At 38.0% G+C, this 19,395-nt stretch overlaps 2 protein-coding genes across 6 annotated transcripts; one reads left to right on the forward strand and one right to left on the reverse strand.

Moving 5' to 3' along the window:
* Positions 1-1,958: 1,958 nt before the first annotated feature.
* Positions 1,959-11,064, reverse strand: LOC116247596 (beta-galactosidase 11-like). Its single transcript, XM_031619782.2, has 19 exons — positions 10,447-11,064; positions 9,570-9,665; positions 9,316-9,428; positions 9,065-9,131; positions 8,802-8,894; positions 8,566-8,709; positions 8,359-8,453; positions 7,785-7,890; positions 7,575-7,659; positions 7,139-7,257; positions 6,028-6,195; positions 5,476-5,657; positions 4,926-5,035; positions 4,568-4,677; positions 4,134-4,241; positions 3,929-4,036; positions 3,665-3,810; positions 2,755-3,103; positions 1,959-2,485 (listed from the first exon to the last, which is right to left on the reverse strand). The coding sequence occupies exons 1-19, from the start codon at positions 10,954-10,956 to the stop codon at positions 2,357-2,359; spliced, it is 2,838 nt and encodes a 945-aa protein (XP_031475642.2). The 5' UTR covers positions 10,957-11,064; the 3' UTR covers positions 1,959-2,356.
* Positions 11,065-13,210: 2,146 nt separating this feature from the next.
* Positions 13,211-18,020, forward strand: LOC116247597 (protein WHAT'S THIS FACTOR 1 homolog, chloroplastic). Of its 5 annotated transcripts, XM_050075951.1 has the most exons (4): positions 13,211-13,354; positions 13,435-13,686; positions 14,864-14,993; positions 16,315-18,020. In XM_050075951.1, exon 4 carries the CDS (start codon positions 16,520-16,522, stop codon positions 17,840-17,842), a length of 1,323 nt encoding a protein of 440 aa, XP_049931908.1. In that variant the 5' UTR covers positions 13,211-13,354; positions 13,435-13,686; positions 14,864-14,993; positions 16,315-16,519; the 3' UTR covers positions 17,843-18,020. The 5 variants fall into 5 exon arrangements, with proteins under 5 accessions (XP_049931908.1, XP_049931909.1, XP_031475644.1 ...); XM_050075952.1 differs by lacking the exon at positions 14,864-14,993; XM_031619784.2 differs by having other exon boundaries at positions 13,510-14,993.
* The last annotated feature ends 1,375 nt before the right edge of the window (positions 18,021-19,395 follow it).

The following is a 19,395-nucleotide window of genomic DNA, read 5'->3' on the forward strand; positions in this document are numbered from 1 at the left end:
GTCCACTTATAAATCATGCAAAACTTTGGTACTAAATTTTGATAATGCTCTAATTTTTTGGGGCTAGCCTTGTTGCCAAAGTAACAAAGTTGCCTCTGATTACTAGGCAGGCACATATGAAACTATCAAATAAAAGAAATCCTAATTGCTTGTATAATATGTCTATTCAAACATGTTATAATAAGTATGTTTTCATTCACTAAAAAATTCTCAAGTCCTTTTATTGTCTGAATTTTGTGCTAATATTTTAGCTTAAATATGATTAAGATGCATAAGCACTAATGATTATACTCAAAACCTGACAGACTGCATTTTGAAAATCCCATAGTTGTTTCCTTCATTTGCATCACCACTCAAGATACCTTATAGTTAATGGTGATATTTTTCAAGACATAATCTTTGTTATATTACTAATGATTGGTAAGCAGTATCTCTTCTACCCATAAAAATGCTAACTAATGTATAAATTCCTAATCATCATTCATATTGTTGCTCTTTTTGTTTGATCATTCTATTCTCCGGTCATAATTCCATTTTTTTTATTGTTTACTTTCATGTTTGGATTTCCAACCATAGAACTATCTTTTAGAATTCTCACCAAATAAGTTGCCGATTCAATCAAATCTTCCACCTTTTTTGCTCCCCTCATTCTTGTTGGGTCAATATGAATGAGGTTGCTTAAATTTTTTCTTAGCAGCATTTCTGTTTCGATATTTTGACTGGCAAAATGTTGCTTTTTTAACTTTTTATGTTGGTTGTTTTCTGTCTTGTTTTATATACTTAAAGTTTGCCTTTCACCTTCTAACTGCAAAAATTCTCAAAGTTATTACGATGCACAGTTTCATATATTCACAGTATTGAAAAATGACATCTTTTACTACTCAATATTGTTTAATGAAACAGACATTTAGCTTTCATTTTGGTTAGTGTGTTGTCGTTGTAAAACCTCAAATGTCTTGTAAATTGGAGTTGTTAGTGATTATGAAATCACCAAGAGCACAATTCCAAGTTTTATGTTTATCTAAATCAGCGTAGTTATTTTTTTCACATCAATGTTGTTTCTGCAACAATATTTCACAGGTTTTAATCGGCTTCACTTTCTAGTTAGAAAGCTGCAAAAACAACTACTTTCCACAGTGGGCTTTTTAATTAAAAGCTCGTCTGGAGGAACATAAGCCATTGCAGGTAATTAAGCTGTTTTTTCCATCAAAGGAATTGCTGGGAGAAACCTCCCTGATATTTCACAAAAATTGATATGTACAGGTTGCAATGCATCAGCTAAAACAGAGGAAGAGGAAGATGAAGATGTAAGCTTGCTATTTTTCAACTGGGCAGAACCCTTTAAGGTGTCCCACTCCCATTTCTTGTGGAAGGCATAAACCTTTGAAATCATAGATCTCCCTAAATTCTTCCATTTCATGTCACTATCTCTGTGGCACGTGTTCTGTTTACCCATTTTATATTGGATTGCAATCTTTGGCAGTTGGACTTTCAATATCAGCAATGGGGTGAATTGTAAGTAATCAATTGGCACCTGTTATTGATGTTTACAGGCCCTCCACATAAAAATGCAGGTGGTTTGCTAAAATTTGCAGCCACGGTTATCTGAATATATCTCTGCCATTCATAGGTAATGATCAAGCCAACCTTGCACGGAACCGTTGTCTGTGGTTGTCATTTTTCTGTTGCCAGTCTATCATTCCTAGGCCAGATGTTGGCGTTACAGTTAAACCACATATGACTATAAGATTGCTGCCTTCTCAGTCGAACTCTCTATTTTTAAAGATTTGCTTCAAAACAACCCGTTTCGTGTTACATTTATTTCGAGCCCCTAGAATAAAATTGACCACTTTGGATGTTATCATACCTTGTCAAAAGTAATTCTTCTGCTATGTGGCAATTGGCAAGTAAATGATGATGATCTTAATAACACACGCACACATAGAGAGAGAGAGAGAGAGAGAGTTAACAGCGGCTCATGAATTATATTGCTCACTGGCTGAAAAGGAACACAACAGAACTGATGAGCTAAGATAAATGGATGCTAGGTGGTGATAGATCTTAAAACTATAATGGGCCGACGCTTATTGCGTCTCATGAGGGGCATGTAGTTGTGGCTGCAGAATATATCTTCACTGCTGTTGTGGAAAAAAAAAAAAACAAAAAATACACCCTGAAGGTGCTGCCCACTCTCTAAATACTAAGCATAAAACTGAGAGAGATTAGGTTTAGGCAGGTTTAGCCACAAAAGATGTCTACTTTAACTGAATACTCTTAAAAAATTGGGGCACTGAGGCTGAGGAATCTTTGGCTAATGCTTGCATTCACTCACTTCAGTATTCTAGGCATCGGCGGCTTATGCACTGAAACTTCTTGAACCACACTTTGCTTGTATTGCTAAGGTCTTGGTATTTCCTGGGCATGGATCTTTGCCAAAGGTGTCCATCAGAGTTGGAATATTACACGCCGTCTTCCCTAAGCAAGCCTGACAAAATTGCACGAAAACATAGTATTAGTTGAACTGGAACCTAACTACCATTTCATGCATTCCAAAGGTCATTTGATTTGGCTTCTTAGATTCATGTGCAGATGAATGTAAGTGAACAAACCATGAACGTGACCTTAACGTTCTCATTGTAGGAGGATCAGCACTTCGCTAGACATGTTCATGCAGTGTACTGTCTGAGACTCAGACGCTTGGAACATTAACAGACGTTTATTTTGGATGGTAGAGATGCTTAGTTAGTGTTTTACCTTCTCAACCACCGACCTTGCTGAGGGAGCATCGCAATCGCCAAGTGTGAAGTTGCCACAGATTCCTAAAGGATTTCCAAAACTTACGAACTCTATGGATTGTATGATTTTGTGGTTGTCGCATTTTAGATTGACCATAGGCTTCAGATCCTCAGTGGCTATTGCTCGGATCTGTGCTTCTTTCCTCTCCCATGATCTGACATGTGGTGGATGGCCTTCGGAGACAAAGCTGCAGATGATCTCTCTGGCAACTGTTTCCACCGTTATCTTATATGGATCACCACCTGTTTCCTCAAAAAGCACAAGAAGGTTCCCAGTTGGCTTGAGGAAGGACCTGGGTATATGGTAACTGACAATGGAAGTACTGTTAGTAAACAATTATCTCAAAGGGGGCCGTGTGTGTGTGTGTGTGTGAGAGAGAGAGAGAGAGAGAGAGAGAGAGAGAGAGCGATTCCCTTCTTTTGTCTCCTGCCTTCGAACTGAGGATATAGGTATTGACGTCTATTTAACTACTATGCAAGGAATCATTCTGTTACAAACAAATGCATATTCATTGCTCATGTGTCTATTAATAGTTATAAACAGAAGAAATTGATAACCTAAATTATTTGGGACGGTTAAGGGAAGCCCACAGAAGGCATTTGAATAGTTTTTTCTGTGTCCTGATGAACATAGATATGCTCAAGTCACATGCTACTGCTGCTTTAAAGATTACAAAACAAATGAACTTGAGTTGCAGTACTTCATTTAGGTGTCGCATTATAGAATACACGAGAAAGAATGCCTACGGGAAACACCACTGTACCATGTATGTTTCTTGTGTTCTTTTCTATATGGGGAAGCTTTATAACTTTTGGAGCTACCATATTGCATGACATTTACATGTTAAAATTGTGGCACTAATACTTACAGTGACTGAGTAGGCTTGCCCAGAGGACTGAGGTAAGAAGCCCAATAACGGCCGATGTTTTCGCCATTGATCCAAGCTTGGCCTTTGCCCATGGATGTTAGATTCAAAGCAACAGGGTCTCTTCCACTTGGTGCATCAAAATATTTCTGGAGAATGCAATTGTTAGCATGATACGGACTTGTCTGGATATCATTTGTATGCTTAAAGGGGCTTTTAAAATTCCATGTTAACTAAGGACAAGTTGACCAGTACTATAATTAGTACCTTGTACCAAGTGACTGGCTGATTAATATGATTCCCAGCATCTGACCAGTGGACGCTGTCAGTTTTCTTGGGATCATAGATCTTAAGTTTTTCTCCGTTTAATCCGACCTGTAGCACAAATTCAAAAGATATGCCTATAAACTGTGCAATTTTTTTCTCCTTCAAGAAGTGGATTGACGCATTGATTTTCACACTCTATAATCACCTGATATCCCCAACGAGACTGAGTAAGATACTGGGCTCCACTATTCAAACCTTGGATTGTCACAAGATTCAGACCTGCAACTCTGTGCTCCAAGTATGCACCATTATCCTTCAAAATTATAGAAATTATATCAACACAAAAGAGTTGATGAGACTCGTGTCTAATGGAAGTTGAAGCTACACATTAACATGCACTTTCCATCAGGACAGTCCATAATATTGTACTAGTTAGAATGCAACTGCAAAAATCTCTAGGCGTGTGAACTTGACAATACAATCAGTTAGAGAAGACAACAAATAGCTGAGACTGATGGTTCATCGTATAGATTTTTTCTTGTTTTGTAAGTCCTTTTAGGGTAGAAGCTCAGCGTGAAAACCCAGGCAGTTGACATCAACTGCTTGACAGAACACGTTTATTTGTAAAAAGGTACTTACTGGTAATCCAACTGTCATGCCAAGTATAGATATCTTGTTCCTTCCACGCTGTAAAGGTGCCGGTTTAGCAAAAGAAAAGGTCTTATCTACGTTTGTACCATGACCAGTTCCTGAAGCCACAGTCAGACAAATGAGAAAGAATGATCTGAAATTTGGAGATGATAGAACTGACAATAGGAAAGACAAGCAGAGTATAAAATTTATGTAGTTCCTCAGCTTGAGCAAGATAAAGCTCTAAACATCTCTTAAGTTCTGAAGCTTTGAGCTTTCTGTAATTTCTTTTCGGAACTTACTAGATAGACAATAATTCTTTTGAAACCAGTGACGGAAGATGCTAATTTATCCAGGAAGAAAGTACCTATATATCTATCATTGATAAATGCGTGCAATGCATGGCCCAGGGAGGCAATCTGCAGAACGGGCCTGATGTCACTCCTTGTAGGCAAATCATTGTAACCTACATCAAAGCTGAAATATTTAAAGATTAATAGGCATCGTAGCTTGGACAAGATTCCTACCGGTACAATCAAGATCTTGTCGCAGTTCTAGACCATAGAAATGTTTCACGGTGGATTTTTATGTCTGATAGTCATCTTTAAGTATTTTATGAATAGATGGAAACGCAGTTGAATATTTTTTGTGATAGAAGCTTCAAGAACATCTGCTTTGGCCATCATATGTACGGATGCTCCATATATAGCAGAGTGCATAATAAACCTAATAATCCAGCAGGACACTTCTTTCTTCTTTACTTAGCTATCAGTTACAAAATGCATCTCAAAAAGACATTGAAGCTCGAATGAATCGAACTATTTGATGAATGAAAACTGATTTAGAAAATCTAGGTTCCAACTCTGAGAGGTAGGTTGAGTAGTTTAAACACCGGAGAAGGATGAGAATTCACTTACTATGTTGTATGCCACATGTAATCTGTCGTATCCTTTGTCATGTTTAAGTGTTCCAAGAAGGTAGTTGATGTAATGCTGACTTCTTCTATCTCTGGGATATCCTCTTGAAACATTTCCCATTGCTTATTCTTACTAGCCTTCACTGATACTTTGTATATCCTTGAGTTGTGTTGAGCATTTACCTGTCACAATTTAGTGGGTAATCTGGCATCCATCTCTAGAGGTTGGTCTACAATCATGATATAACGAATTACAGCTATAGTGCAAATGATATAAATCATTCAAATTTCAAAGATAAAGATAAAAAGAAAGTATCTAAATATCATTTAACAGATACCGTAGAGAAATGAAAACAGGTTCCAACTCTTCTTCCGAGTTACCAGTTAAAGGAAAGTCTAAAACTGTGTGATACTCTATTTTATAGAACTTGAACACTACATTGCCAGAGGCAGCCATAACGTTATAGCGTTAGTGATGTATTAACTGACACACTTCATGTCACAACATCGTGCTTTGGGACATGCTTCACCAGTATCCATTTACAAAACTTACCTTTGCAGTATTAAAGACAACAGTATTACAATCTGGAAGAATACTGATCGAGTGTGGTGGCATGTAATAGGCGCGGCCCCTGAAGCTGAGAGTCGCTGCCTCTCTTGTATGGTTGTTTATAAGAAAAGCAGAGCACACTTTACTGCCTGATGTTTCATAGACACGTGCCTGCAAAAGCAGAAAAGAAGCCTTTCAATATCTCATGCCATGTTAGAAGCTAGTATGTGTAATACATACATCAACACATACATTGTAAATGTGTGTGTGTGTGTGTGTGTTGTGCATTTGTCGATAGAAAGAGAGAGAAATCGGTTCCTCCTAAAGATAGAGGACATGGGCCCTTCTGCTTTTTTCCAATTTCTCATTTTCTTGACTTTTTCCTCAATTTTGACAATGTGGATGTAGCTTGTCACGTGTCTAGCAGGAGCCCTTTAAAATACCATCATTTTACTACATATAGGTACGTATAATCATCTTCTCACGAAGATCTATGCTCTAAACAGGTCACAACTTTCATTAGAAAAGCGTGATCCAAGATCTTATTCCTAACAAAAGGACCAGACTAGGACATCTACCGGCAGTAATTTTCCCTGCCTGTGTTGAAAGGTAAAAGAATCACAATTGTCAACTTTTTACCATATGGACAGAAGGAGGAACTAACTTTTCTGTGCGTGTGTGTGCATGTGCAAGTGTTTTATGCCGATCCTCTGATGATAGCAAACCCCAGCAAGGTGAGCCATGAGAGAGTCCATCTTTGGAGGAAATCACCACCAAGAGCCTGGCAGTGGGCCTCGGTCCCAGCTCTCTCCGACTCCAACTCGACAGTTATTTCATAGGTGATAGGACCTGCTGACAAGTACTAAACCTGCTACAGCCACACATAATATTTCATAAATGGCAAACAAATACGACTTTATTTGATAAATGCATCTGTATCAGCCAAATTAGTCCAGTACGTTGCTGAAACCCAAAATTAGGCATGAAATGGCAGTATGGTGTGTGGGGGTACTTGCCTAGTTGCTCTATTGCGGCCAGAGAAAAGAGTGTAGTTCAACTGACTATTGCTATGACTTTTATACATTCATCGCATGATCAGTTGTATTTAACTTACCTCGAGCTCATCACCCAGAGAAATGACAGAAGGGGATCCCCATAGCAAGGCCTTCCTGCAGAGCCTCAGAGCAGAATGAAGGTCTCTTAGATGACCCCATTTTGGGCCCTTTACAAGACCTATTGCAGATGGAAGGGAAAATTGATAAACATTAGATTTATACACAAAAGACCATTTACTTAAAATCAAATGCATCAAAAAAAGTATTTTATGTGAACCATGTTCTAAATATTGAGGACAGGTTATAGGACAGAAATAGTTTTACTGTTGGAACCAAAGTCGCTTTTCACTTTTTTTCTCTTCCGAAAACAGATGATGTTTCAGAAGATTGATGATGCATGTAATGGTGACGCTGAGTGCCAATATTCATTTGACACGAGCAATTTATGGATATAAAAGAGAGAGAGAGAGAGAGAGAGAGAGATCTGGATCTCACCATACTCATCTAGGGGTGCCTCATCATAGTAGCATGTGGTAACAAATGAGGAAGCAGTCCTCCCAAAGTTGGTCCCTCCGTGATACTGTCAGTTGATTGAAATTCAAAAAATCCAGCCATTCAGCTTCAAGCTTTCACAAAACCGCAGTGAAAGAGAAACTTTACTTAACACTGCAGCTCATCAACTCAACAATTTTGTGGTAGCCTTACCATGTAGTAGTTAATGTGCGTGCCATTTTTGGAGAAGAAGCGAGCCACAGAGAAGGCAAGGTCTTCAGCTGATCTTTGTGATGGAGGGTCACCAAACACTCGATACCTTCATTTACCAACCATCTGAAGTCAGTTATAAAGGAAAATAATTTGCCAATTTTTCCTTGGGCTTCATTTACATGTCACCCATAAAGAGTTTGGTTTATTATTTTATGAGAGACCTAAGAGAAAACCAAGAAATCAAAAATTTTTGGGGAACTTCACTTCTTTGAACAATGATACTCCTTTGAATATGTTATGCAATATGCGAAGTATGTTTGAAACCAATTTCCAAATGCAGAACCATGACTGGCAAATCAAAGTTGATGAACTCAAAGGCGTTCACGTCTGTAGATGCCAGAGATCATAAGCTTGCTAACACTTTCAGCTATGCCAATGAAAATACTGAAGCATTACTGAACTTGGTCATATTTCATCTAATGCCAATATGGCATCGTTTCTAAGGGAATTCTACCAATATCTGGTATGCATATAAACTATGTCTTGTGTGCGTCAAAAACGATAGCGTGCTTACTGAGCAGTCCAATTCTCTGTCCACAATGCCGGCTTGTTTGGCGTGTTAGGACCTGAAAATGTGTCGCCACAGTTCCTCCCGTTGCAGGTGTTGATCTGAAATTTAAACAAGAAAGAGAAAGCAGAGATCAAAAGCCTTTAATGCAGCGGAGAAAAATCTGTCCCTCTCCATTAGTGAGCAGAACTGAGAGAAGTGCAGTGAACTCACAACAGGATCAGGGGCATCCTTTTCCTTGCACATAATCCAGGGCACCCCGGTGCCGAGACTGACGGCCATCTTCCCGGCCCACTGCACGTAGTCGATGCCACTTTGGCGATATGCCAATTTCACGTTGTCGTACTCATTCTCAATCTGCCATCAGATTCGATGAGAACTTGTAAGTTCCCCGTACGTAATTGCTTGTTCAAACTTTTTTCTTTTTGTAAGAAAGACGAGGTAAAAACCTGCGCTAGAACTATGGGTCCTCCTTGAGACGCAAATAGATTCTCCTTCTTCATCATCTTCACTATCATCTTTGAAAATTTTTTCATGTGAAACTGCAACCACATGCATCTTCTTCATGAGGATTCTCAATTGAAAACAGAGGAGAGACTCCCATGCAAACAAAAACCAAAGGAACCACCTTAGGACTTGGTATATAGTATATACATATCCATGCATACATTCACACAGACAGAGTAGATGACAAAGTTACTCCTTGCTGTACCTTGAATGGCGCATTGTCAGATCGGAAAATTATGCCCTCCACCTCTCTTAACCAGTAGGGGAATCCTCTGTTGCATACCCAAGAAGATGTCAACCAAGTCAGGAGAAAACATGCTCAGTTCTTTCAATAGGAAAAATGAAGAGTGAAAAATGAAAGTAACAGGGACCATCTCTCTCACAGTGCTCTGGTTTCGATACATATCGAAACGATGGCATTAAAACGGCAAAGAAAATTAAAGTTCAAAACGTTACCCGTAATTCCATTCAGCCTCAACGAATGGTCCAATCCTGAGAGTGACATACAGGCCCTGCCGTTGGATTTCCTTGATGAACTTGATCACATCATACCTTCCTCCAAACTGAAACTGTATTTCATGCATTGAAACGCTTCTCAGTATTATGAAATGCATCTCAGAAAAAGAATACACACACACACACACACACACACACACACACATATATATATATATATATATAGAGAGAGAGAGAGAGTTTTTGTTTCTTACCTGGCCTTGTACTGGTTCATGGATGTTCCAAAATACATAGGTTTGAATCAGATTGATTCCCCCATGTTTGGCTTTAGCAATCAAATCAGGCCACATCTAGCAAAGTTTCAAACGTCAAACTCAGTCACTTAAATGGAAACAACGAATATAAAAACCATATAGATGGCATAATTTTTTAGAATAAAAGTTGAGTTTGCTTTTTAATTTCTCTGTTTCAATGATATGATGACCACCATTACCTTCTTTTATTTCAGCAAATTGTCCTCAGGTGCAAGTTTAGAAGAGTTGGTGAAAGAATCTGAGCGACTTAACGCGCAGAACTCCTTGTTGTGAACTCTATATAAGGGCTCTCTCTTTTTACTTCTTTCTTATTTCTGACACATAGTTAGAGAGGTTTTATTCTTGGCAGATGGCATGCAGTCTCTGCTTTCGGCAAAAGGTATTTGAGAATCAGCAGTTTAATTCTTTAACATTTGATTTTGGGTTTGTGATGAGGAGTCGTGTGCAGGAGTCTGAGGTGAGTCCAAGAATCAGATGATAACACAAATTTAAACAGAGATTGAAGGTACATTAAGAAAATAATTTCTGCAACTTGAAGGAGCATTCACATGGGCAGAAGGGAGCATATCTTACGTAGGACACGTTCATTTTTAACTTTTATTTTTTTCAACTCTTTTGCAATCCAATCCTATACATACGATTTCTTGGGTCTTATTGGACTTCAGTTTTTGAGTATTGGAAGGTGAAATGCATAAAAACCAATAACTGAAGATGCATCACATCTTAGGGACCAAGAAAATCATAAATTCGTATATGTGCACATGTGTGTGTGTGTGTATAAGAGAGAGAGAGAGAGAGAGAGAGAGAGAGAGAGTACATCGGGAGTACTTCGAGGATAATGGATGGAACCAGAGAAGAGGAGCTCTCTCTTGCCATTGATAATGAGAGACCTTCCATCGTAAGTGACTCCTCGTTGTTGCTGCTGCTGTTGATCTTGTTGTTGCTGATTTTGTTGCTGCTGCTGTTGATCTTGTTGTTGCTGATTTTGTTGCTGCTGCTGTTGATCTTGTTGTTGCTGATTTTGTTGCTGCTGCTGTTGATCTTGTTGTTGCTGATTTTGTTGCTGCTGCTGTTGATCTTGTTGTTGCTGATCTTGTTGCTGCTGCTGTTGATCTTGTTGTTCCTGCTGTTGATCTTGTTGCTTCTGCTGATCTTGTTGTTGTTGATTTTGTTGCTGCTGTTGATCTTCTTCTTCTTCTTCTTGTTGTTGCTGCTGCTGCTGCTGCTTTTCGTGGTGTTTTTTTCCTTGTGAATATTGCACTAACATTAACGTCAAGAAAAGCACAACAAAGAAAACTTTGAAACCCATGACTCTCTTTGATGACATCCTTTCTTCTTTCCAAATATTCTCCACGAATCCTTCTTGGTCCTTACGAGGAGGGGCACAGGGAAAAATCGCAAAGACAGAAACTGGCTTTCATAGAGCCACTGCTTGAAGCTGTACAACAGCTAAGTATAGAAAGCCCAAGGAAAATGAGCTCTTGGTGCCATGCAACAGTGCTCTCCTTCTCTTCTTCTTCCTCTTTTTTGGGTTGATTTAGCCCAGACCATAAGATCAACCGACTGATGAGCTCTGCCATTTGTTCTGCAACGCAGAGAGCATTGCCTCCATGGTCAAAGTTTTCTAATAAAAGAAGTATCTGTTTTTAGTTGAAAGGATCAGTTGGTTAAAGGGGATGAGTTATTCGAAGCAGCACCACTTTTACTGTATCTCCAAAAGAAGCCTCATGTTTCTTTAGTTTCATGAAGCGCAAATCTCATTCTCACCTGGAGATTGTCTATCAAGGGCCTGCCTTTCTAAATGTTCAAGCTAAAATATTGTTTAAACTTGATAAAGTAGCGATCGACTTTTCATTTTGGCCATGAGTTGTGTGCGCAGCTTGGTGCATCCAAATGCTTATACTCAAAAAAAAAAAAAAAAAAAAAAAATGAGAATGTTTTGAAAATTATTTAAAAAAATGCTTTTTAAACATACTGGCACATAAAAATTTCGTGTTTCGTGTACCAGTGTGTTATATACATAACCCGTTTGCCCTTAACCAGAGGGGCATTTTTGTCATTTAACTTGAAACAGTTTTGCTCGCTTTCACTTTGTTTTCCATTTCAATGGTAAAAGACATTTTGTGTGGGCAATTGCCCACATCAGCGTAAAAAAAAATCTTATTATTACAGATCACATTGTCATTGACTCAAAATTTACATGTTAGGCTCACAATAAACTTAAACTTATGTCGCCAACTCAAGTGCCTCTTAGCGAAAAAGTCTTCCCTTTCTCTGTTTCTAACATGGGAACACAATCCAATTTTTTTATTGGAGGGGTATTTTGGTAATTTATGGGTTTTCTTTTTTAGAGTTTCACTTTTTACGTTTAAGTAATAGGGGCAGTCTGATCGTTTGTTTTTAAATGACAAAAATGTCTTTTGGATATGAAAAGAAGACCTGCCTCCTCTAAGGACAAAATGGGAAAAAAATGTAAAAACTACTGCATGAATGTCATCACCATGTTAATGGTTTTCCTACTTTTGCTTTTTTTACAAAAATTATTTTACTGCTGTGATTGTTCAACGAGAAACATGATATGTTTACTACAAAAGTAGATGTTTTTCCAATGTGTTGGTAAAATCCTATAAACTTTTTAGAATTAATAGTTTGAATTTTTTGGCGAAAATTTATCTTACACGTCAATGAAAATGATGTTTGGATGATTTTTTTCTGTATTTAGGTTTGGAAGTCAGACATGTAACTCTGGTTTTTTTTTTTTAATTTTCCTAAAAATGTTGAGTCAAATAGAAGAAAAAAATGCATCTAAGAAGGAAAATGATAAGAAAAAATCATTCCATTTAATGAGCTTGCCAACTTAGGTCATATATAAATAATTTAAATTTTTATTTAAAGAAGGAAAAAGATAAATAGATAAATTTCTGATGCAACTAGGGAGATCATGCTCGGAAAATCAGAATAAGAATAAAGGAAATTTTTTAGGCAAACACACTTGAACAATGAGCAGTAGTTAAAAGCTTGCCAAACTTTTTTAAGACTAAAGAGAAAACAATAATGTTTCCCTTGCATGATGAGTTAAAAACATTCGTAAGTTTATTTCTGTAAAATCAACTGCTAAGTTAGTAAAAAAATATATATATATATATTTACCCCTTAAAAGCAAACACGGAAAACACATCTAGTTGTGTGAAACAACTTAAATTTTCTTACAAAATTTTCTACATCAATGAAAAATGTTCATTTAATTAATTCTGCAATTTAAGAAGTTACTTGGGATAGTTTTTAATATTGATCTAGAAAATTATTTGGACTAGCCAAACAAATTAATCAACACGAAATATGTTTATATTAGAGGTACTTTACTCACAGTGATTTTATTCGATAAACATTTTTTTATCATATAAAAAGTTATTAAATGAGTCGAGTTGAGTTATAAAAACTTGGCTCGTTTAAGGGATATTATTATTATTTTTTGTTACATAGTTGTTCATAGTTAAACTAATTAAAAAAGCAATTTAATTAAAAATGAGACATAAAAAGGAGTTAACTCACTGCCCGCTCTCAAGCTCTGCTCACTTCTCCCTTCTCTGCCGGTACTCCCTCTACTCTTGGCACTGTCTGCTGCGCACCGGCTCCCTCCGTTCCGGCTACCCGTCAAGCGAGGCCGTCTCCCTCCGCTGATGCTGGATCATCTCCGAACGTCGCTGCAACGAGCTGTTATCCAGGTTTGGTCGTCTTCCCATCTCTCTCTCTCTCTCTCTCTCTCTTGTTCGGTCTCTGTGTGCTTAGAATGTTTTTGGTGAAGCCCCCTTTTTGCGTGATGGACTTGGGGCCCTTTTGCACATTGCGGCAAAAATTGTGTTAGTGTTGTACGTCGTAGGTCGATGGATTTGGGGCATGTTCAGCTGAGAGAGGAAAACCAACGATGTTGGTGAGTCGCGCAGCTTAGAGCGGGTCCCCGCCAAGGTATGTGTGGCTACCACCGGCCCGAAGGATTCTGAGTCACGTTTGCATAAGGACGATGAAAGGAGGGAAGAAGGGGAGCGATATAGCAAAGGTGAGTGTCTTTCTACCATGGTTTTCGGTAGCGTGTCATCTTAATCTGAGTCGGTTGGGAGGACTTGAACACCATGTGTTCGTGCAAATGCTTATGAGAGTGTTGTTTTATCTCGTTGCGTAAGAATGTGCGAACCTCTGTGAGGCTCCTATGCCTAAACCTGGGCCTGATTCTCATTCATGGAAATCTCAATTCCCTTGTTGTTTTACTTTTAATTTGTTTCGGATATCATTTATTATGTTGTATTTAACTGTTTTAGAAATTTTACTTATTTATACCAACTTTATTTATTTTGCTATACTTGTATACTATCCATTATATCATTTCTAAACATTTGCCACGTTCAATACAATTCTTCTCATTTTCAGTTCTTTCCCAAGTTATGGCCAGATTAATTCTCAACTCCAATTTCTGTACCGCTTCCGCTTTTCGTCCATGCTTAGGCGATGTTTTCAGCAGGCGACCTGGATTATTACTAGTACTTTCTTTTGGGTTTGTGCGGGTCCATCATTTTCTTGAAAGTTTTAAGAATCTCATTGAAAGTAACCAAACAAAAAAAAAAAAATCAAATTCTATCCATATTATCAAGCCATTTGTTGAAAATTTCGATTATTTTTTTAGTTGTAATATACTTTATTTCTTTTCAACCTGTTATATATTGCAACCCGACATAGCCCACTTGCTGTTAAATTTTTTCATGAAAACTGAAAACTCCTTTCCTGTATTGTCAATATATTATCATAACAACGTTTGTGACTTTGACTGTAAAAAATTGTGTTAAATTTGTATTGTCAAAAAAATTGCATTTTCATCTATATTATTATTTATCTGGATTGGCAAATATCCTTTCTTTGTTTTTGTTCTGCTATTGATTTAATCTTGGTGATGCCATGTTCAGAAGAAGTTTCCACAGCAAGGGCTTATGTTATTTTTGTACCTCTTCTGTTTTCAGGTGTTCTGCTTTAGTTGCTCCTCTTTTGTTCTTTTTCTTTAATATGCTGCAAGTTTTTTCTATTTTCATTGTTCAAGAAAATAGCATTTCCTTTTTTCAACAGCAGTTGATCATAGGTGAAAGAATTATTTAAAATGGACTGGCACCATGTATGTCTACATTGTCTAGTAAATATTCTTTGCTAGCGTTTGGTCAGACGCTGTCCTGTGGAATCCATATTTGCAGATGGTCAGGCTTTCTGTGAAGATATTGTTTGCAGAAAGGAAAAATTGCTGTTATGGTAAGAAGTTGATGCCTGATCTTACTTGTACCGGGACGGTGGGACCCATGGTGGTTGGAGAGATCTTCTCATGTGGTATGACCTAGGATGATGGAGAATGTATCATTTGCTTTATTCAAGCAATCAGAACTAATTCAATTTGGTTTTATGTTACATCTATTGTTTTAAAGTATCTTGGGATAAATTTAGAATTCTTAGAAGTCACTCATTCTCCTTGAAGGATCAATTTTGACGTACCTTCGCAGCTTCATAAAGTTTTATGAAATTTGGCATGGAAGTGATCTCCTGATTGATTTCTCGCGCTGATATGAGCATCATTCTGGGGCTAGTGGGTTACAGAATGTTGTCATAAATCTTATTCTTTTCTTTTTAGTGATGAAACTCCTTGGACTTGAATTTTTTTCGTACCATAAGTTCTGATTTGCATTTTTACTAGTTTTTGCTAACATTGAAATTATTCTCTCATATCATTTGGGAATGTGTTACGATCCATATAGGGATCGTGGGGAGCAGTAGTAGTTTAATTCTACTAGGTCTTGTTATTTGATGTTTTCAGTATGGAACTGATTTCAGTATGAGTCAGTCCAGTCCGGACCCGTTATTAATTGTACTTAAGCTTGAGATTTACCCTAATTAAGCATGCTTGTTGATTGCCTTTCTCTCTCTCATTCCTTTCTCCCTTCTCCTTCCTCCCTCTCAACTTCTGTTAGCCGACGGCTAACAGAGTTTGTATTTGCGTGTTAATGTGCTAATGTCTTACACTCATTTACTTGGTGCTGACTATCCTAAACAAGGTTTTGCTTGCTCCAACCAAGTCCAATACTTGTATTAGGTAAAACTAGTTGTGCCCAATCCTATTGTTGATGCTGTAGTGGAAGGACATGAAAAACACTGGGATTGTAGAATAATTGATCTTATCATATTTGAATATGCAGTAATTTGATCAAAGCCCAAAGGATAAAAGCACGAGGAACTATTCAAAAAAAAGTTTATGTTATGACTTTGTTAAACACTTGAATCAGTTATATTAATATGACAATATCCAATCTATCTCATTATTTAATCTTTTATAGGTTTGTCGTATTACTTTTTTAGATCGGATGCTCGCATAACCATTCATGCTGGCTCCTCTGTTTTCCGCGTGCCTTATCAAGTGTTTTCTATTATTGATATGTGCATATATGTGTGTCAATATGTGTCTTGAGAGAGAGAGATCTTACTGTCCTTGTTACATAGTCTTATTTGGTCCTTTTTAGTGTAAGATAATGCTGAAACGTACTTTCGGTGCCAGTCAGGAATGGAAATATTAAATCATAATGTGTTTAATTTATGAACATTATTTTCATTTACTATTTAACAACACCCTCTGACCTAAATCTTTTGGCTTCTTTACTAGGCCATGCTCGTTAATGATGGACTGTTGCTTCTGGTGCTTAACCATCTCAGCATAGTCGTCAGAGAATTAGTCGGGTGATGCTGTGTGTGGAGGTCTTCATATGGCAGAAGGAAGTTCTTCGATTATAGAAGATCAACCCCTCTCAGGCTTTTACAGAAATGGTTATTAGTCTGCTTCTTGGTCGAAGTCAGGTATAAGATCAAGGATGGTGCTCCTGCGGCTACACCATGTACCAGATTGTGTAACCAGGTTGGCTACAAACAACTTTCAGGAAGGTGGGCGTTTGTTGGTATCATTATTTTCTCAGATTTTGCATGTAGACAAGCGTTTCATGACCAGAAGCAGAAGGGTACAGGACAGAAGCAAGAATAAGAGAGTGCAAGATCTAGAAATTGCAACAGAAAAATGGAAGATTGTCTCAAAGGTGTTATTTGTCATGGAAACATTAAAACACGAAAGTGAACAGATCATGACCTTGCGAGAAATGGAACGGTACAGGAAGCAGATAAATTTAAAGAAACCACATAAAATATCTGATTTTCTAAAAAAATCACCAAAGCTGTTTGAGTTGTACAAAGATCAGAAGGGTGTAACCTGGTGTGGGCTTACACAGAAAGCTGAGGAAATGCTTGAAGAGCAAGACAAACTTCAAAAAGAGCAGAATGACAAGTTAGTCGAGTATGTGAGCAGGTTTTTGATGATGTCAGTTGATAAGAGGCTCCAAGTAGATAAGATTGCACATTTTAGAAGAGATATGGGTCTGCCGGATGATTTCAGGGAGAGCTGGATTCATAGTTTTCCAGAAAATTTCAAGGTTGTTAAAGATGATGATCATGTGGAATATTTAGAACTGGTAACATGGAATCCTAAGTGGGCAGTGACGGAGCTAGAAAAGAAGTTGGGAGTAGCAAATTTGGATAATCCTCCCTGTCCAGGATTGCTTAACCTCCCTTTTCCATTGAAATTTCCTGAAAATTATAAAAAGGTGTTCAGGTATGGAGGAGCTATTGAACATTTTCAGAACCGGTCATATCTCTCGCCCTATGCGGATGCCAGGGATTTGAAACCTGGTTCATTGGAGTTTGATAAGAGGGCCGTTGCAGTGATGCATGAACTGTTGAGCTTCACTCTTGAAAAAAGGCTGGTTGTGGACCATTTGACCCACTTTCGTAAAGAATTTGTCATGCCACAAAAGTTGATGAGGTTACTTCTGAAGCATTTTGGCATCTTCTACGTCTCTGAGAGGGGTAAAAGGTTCAATGCTTATCTAAATGAAGCTTATAATGGCTCTGACTTGATTGAAAAATGTCCACTAGTTCAATGGAAGGAGAAGCTTCAAGGACTCGTTGGTTACAGAGGAAGGAAAAGAAGGATAGAGATGTTTGATGGGCATTCTGAAGGAGAGGAAGGAAACAATTTTGAGGGGATTTTGGACAATAGATATTTGGACGCTCTGGAGGATACTTGCACAGGTGCAGGATCAGATGGTTCTGAGATTGATGTTGGAGAGATTGAAAAGGAATATTAAGCCAAAGCTGCGATAAGATTCTGCATGTGTATTGTGACACATTGCATTTCCATCATATCTTGTCGTTTTATTTCTTGTTATATCTTAGTATTAAAAAATCCACTGTATACAAATACATGATAAGTTCTACACCTTTTTTCTAGAAATAACAGAAAAAATTCTTTTTCCAATGATCAAAGTATGGGGAGATCCATCTCTCTCTCTCTCTCTAAGATTTCAGGTCCCTTTCCTCTCTAAGATCTACCAATCCTATGATGGAGGTGATGCCCATGAAAAAAAAAAAAAAGAGGAAAAACCTTCAGTTACGCCAAGCCTTCATTGTAGTGGGCATGAGGGGCATTGCTCCCCTGACCCCCGTCGACCACACATGGGTAGGACGTTGCTCCCCTGTGCGGCATGGCATCCGGTGGCCATCCTTACCGGATGCCATGACATGAGAGGAGAGGATGGGACAACCGGTGGCAGGTGTTGGTTTCTTTTTCCCTCGCCGGCAAGCAGCGGCCGTCGGATGACAGCGAAGGGGAGGAGAGACAGAACCGAGAGAGCTCCTTTTCCCCTTCTCATGGCATCCGCCGGCCATCCGTGGGAGGAGGGTGGTGGCTGTCGAGCGGCTCGTGGACGCCATGGCAAAGGAAGTCAAGGGACCAGCGGTAGGCTGTGGGAGAATAAATTAGACTGCATTATAGACCATAGTTGTCTGATCTAAACAAATCGTCCCTAATGTAGGAGCAGAGAAGAAATCTTTTATTACGACGGACGAACTACAATTTTAAAATTAAAAAAAAAAAACATTTTTATATAAACTAATTGATTAAAAAAACTGCATGTAAAACTTTTCCTTTGAAGACTTGGTTGAGAGAGAAGATAAAAGCAGGGCTTGCATGAAATAAAATGAAAAAAGAAAAAAGAAATTGAAGAATCGCGTTAAAGGAGCTCGACGATCACGTGCATGTCAAGCACATGAAACTTTTGCTTTTGAGATCCGCTCTCCACTCCAAGCCAACTTACTTACGTGCATGATCGTTCTCCCTTTTCCCTTTCTAAAAAGTTGCTTTTGAAGGTGGCCATGCTTTGTTCTCACCGGTGGTTCAAACAAATTTTTTTTTTTTAACAGCGGGGAGAAATTTTGATTCTTAAATACATCCCAAAATGTTTTTCAGAATTATCAAACACCCACTAAGAAAGAGACGAATTTGTTGATTAAAACCTGGTTTTGCTTCAAAAATGGATTTTTGGAATACATTTGGATGGCATAAAATGAGAAAATACCAACTTTGTCAAAATCAGGTTTTATAAAGGGGGCTGAAAAACCTAACCCCCCATTATTCATCACTCAATCGTTCAAACCAAGCTTTAAGAATCCATTCGAAACTTTAACTTTTATAAAGTAAGTTTAGGTTTTAACTTTTACAAAGTAAGTTTTCATAGAACTGTGAGAATACCAGTCATTTGTCCGGCTGGCTAGTCAAAACCCTAAGTAAAAAATACAAATTGTTCAAATCGATATTTTAAACTAAAAAATTGATATCTTTGAAAAAAATAGAAGGCATAAA

Source organism: Nymphaea colorata, chromosome 2 (genome assembly GCF_008831285.2).
Source record: "Nymphaea colorata isolate Beijing-Zhang1983 chromosome 2, ASM883128v2, whole genome shotgun sequence".
NCBI classification, from domain to species: Eukaryota; Viridiplantae; Streptophyta; class Magnoliopsida; order Nymphaeales; family Nymphaeaceae; genus Nymphaea; species Nymphaea colorata.